At 70.2% G+C, this 1,413-nt stretch overlaps 1 protein-coding gene across 1 annotated transcript in view; it reads left to right on the top strand.

Moving 5' to 3' along the window:
- Position 1: 1 nt before the first annotated feature.
- TMEM59L (transmembrane protein 59 like) overlaps positions 2–1,413 on the top strand; it is a gene marked incomplete at its 5' end in the record, with an annotated part of 5,907 nt that continues 4,495 nt past the window's right edge. The window contains 3 exons of the mRNA XM_015651496.1: positions 2–58; positions 874–979; positions 1,206–1,303. Coding sequence (XP_015506982.1) covers positions 2–58; positions 874–979; positions 1,206–1,303 — 261 coding nt within the window. The remainder of the gene's footprint in view (positions 59–873; positions 980–1,205; positions 1,304–1,413) is intronic.

Here is a 1,413-nt window from a genome sequence, read left to right as displayed (position 1 = left end):
CCGGGACACCGGGGCTGGGGCGGCACCGGCGGCGGGGGGAGCGCCAGCAGCACAGCGGGTACCGGGAGCACCGGGGGCACGGGGAGAACTGGGGGAACTGGGGGAACTGGGGAGCATCCACAGCATTGGGGGTACCGGGAGCATCTGGGGCACGGGGGGAACTGGGGGCACTGGGGGCATGAGGAGCATCAGGAGCATCGGGGTCACTGGGAGTACCAGGAGCAGAGGGGACACCATGGGGACACCAGGGGGACACCATGGGGACACCAGGGGCACCGGCTGGAGGGGACGGGGAGCAGCAGAGGCAACAGGGCCACCAGGAGCAGTGGGGACACCCCTGATGGGCATCTCTGCTAACGCAGCCCCACACTGGGCCACCCTCCGTGGGAGCAACATGGGGGGCACCGGGGCACCCCCAGTGGTCTCCTCCAGCAGCGTGGGGGTGCCCCCAGCGAGGGAATCCCCAGTGATTTGGGGTGCCCCGCAGCGTCACCCCCGAGCCCGCCCGTTCCTGGTGACCCCCGTGTGGGCTCTGTGTGCCCCCCACACCCCAAATCTGTCCCACTCCCCCAGAGCAGTGCACCCCCAGCTCCTGCCAGCCCACGCCAGGGCCTGGCTGGTGCCAGCAGAGATGGGGGGACCCTGCTCGCCCTCCACGAGGACTTGGCCGCGTTCAAACCCACGGTGGGGTGCAGCCGGGGGGCTGCGGGGCAGCTCTGGGACCACCAGATTTGGGGTGCCAGCCCTCACACGGTGCTGGCGCTGCCCGGTGCCCCCCGGCTGGGTGCGGGGGGCCGCGTGGGGGTTGTCCGGCTCAGCCAGCGGGCTGAGCCCGGTGCCAGCTCCGCGCTCTCCTCCTCCTCCTCGCCGCAGGATGCTGTTCTCAACGCCTGTTACCGGGGCTGCCGGCTGTTCTCCATCTGTCACTTCGTGGATGCGAGCGCCGAGCTCAACACCACCAGAGCCGAGTGCGAAGCAGGTGAGAGGAGCCGGTGGCCGAGCGGCCCCCGCGCCCCGAACGCCGTCCCGGGGGTCCCCACATCCCACCGGGAGCAGCGCGACACCCGACACCCTCCGGAGCGTCCCGCCCCGCTCAGCCCCGCCACAAGCGGCTGCGGATTGACACGGCCCGGGCGTCAGTGGGGAGGGGGACGGGGGTCCCGGGCATCGAGCACCCCCGAACCCTCACCCCTCCTCTCCCCCAGCCTGTGCCGAAGCCTACGGCAACGCAGAGGAGCAGTTTGGGTGCGTGACCGGGTGCCGCAAGCAGCTGCCAGAGGTGGAGGAGAGCAGGAAGGAGAAGGTGAAGGAGATGGGGAAACCCTTCCTCATACAGGAACTCAGAGCAGTCCCTCCTCTCACTCGGGATGGGGGAACACCCCACATGTGCAGTCCATCCATCCATCCATCCAT

Source organism: Parus major, chromosome 28 (genome assembly GCF_001522545.3).
Source record: "Parus major isolate Abel chromosome 28, Parus_major1.1, whole genome shotgun sequence".
NCBI classification, from domain to species: domain Eukaryota; kingdom Metazoa; phylum Chordata; class Aves; order Passeriformes; family Paridae; genus Parus; species Parus major.
The sequence above is the reverse complement of the archived record's forward strand: the minus strand, read 5'-3'. Positions and strand labels throughout refer to the sequence as shown.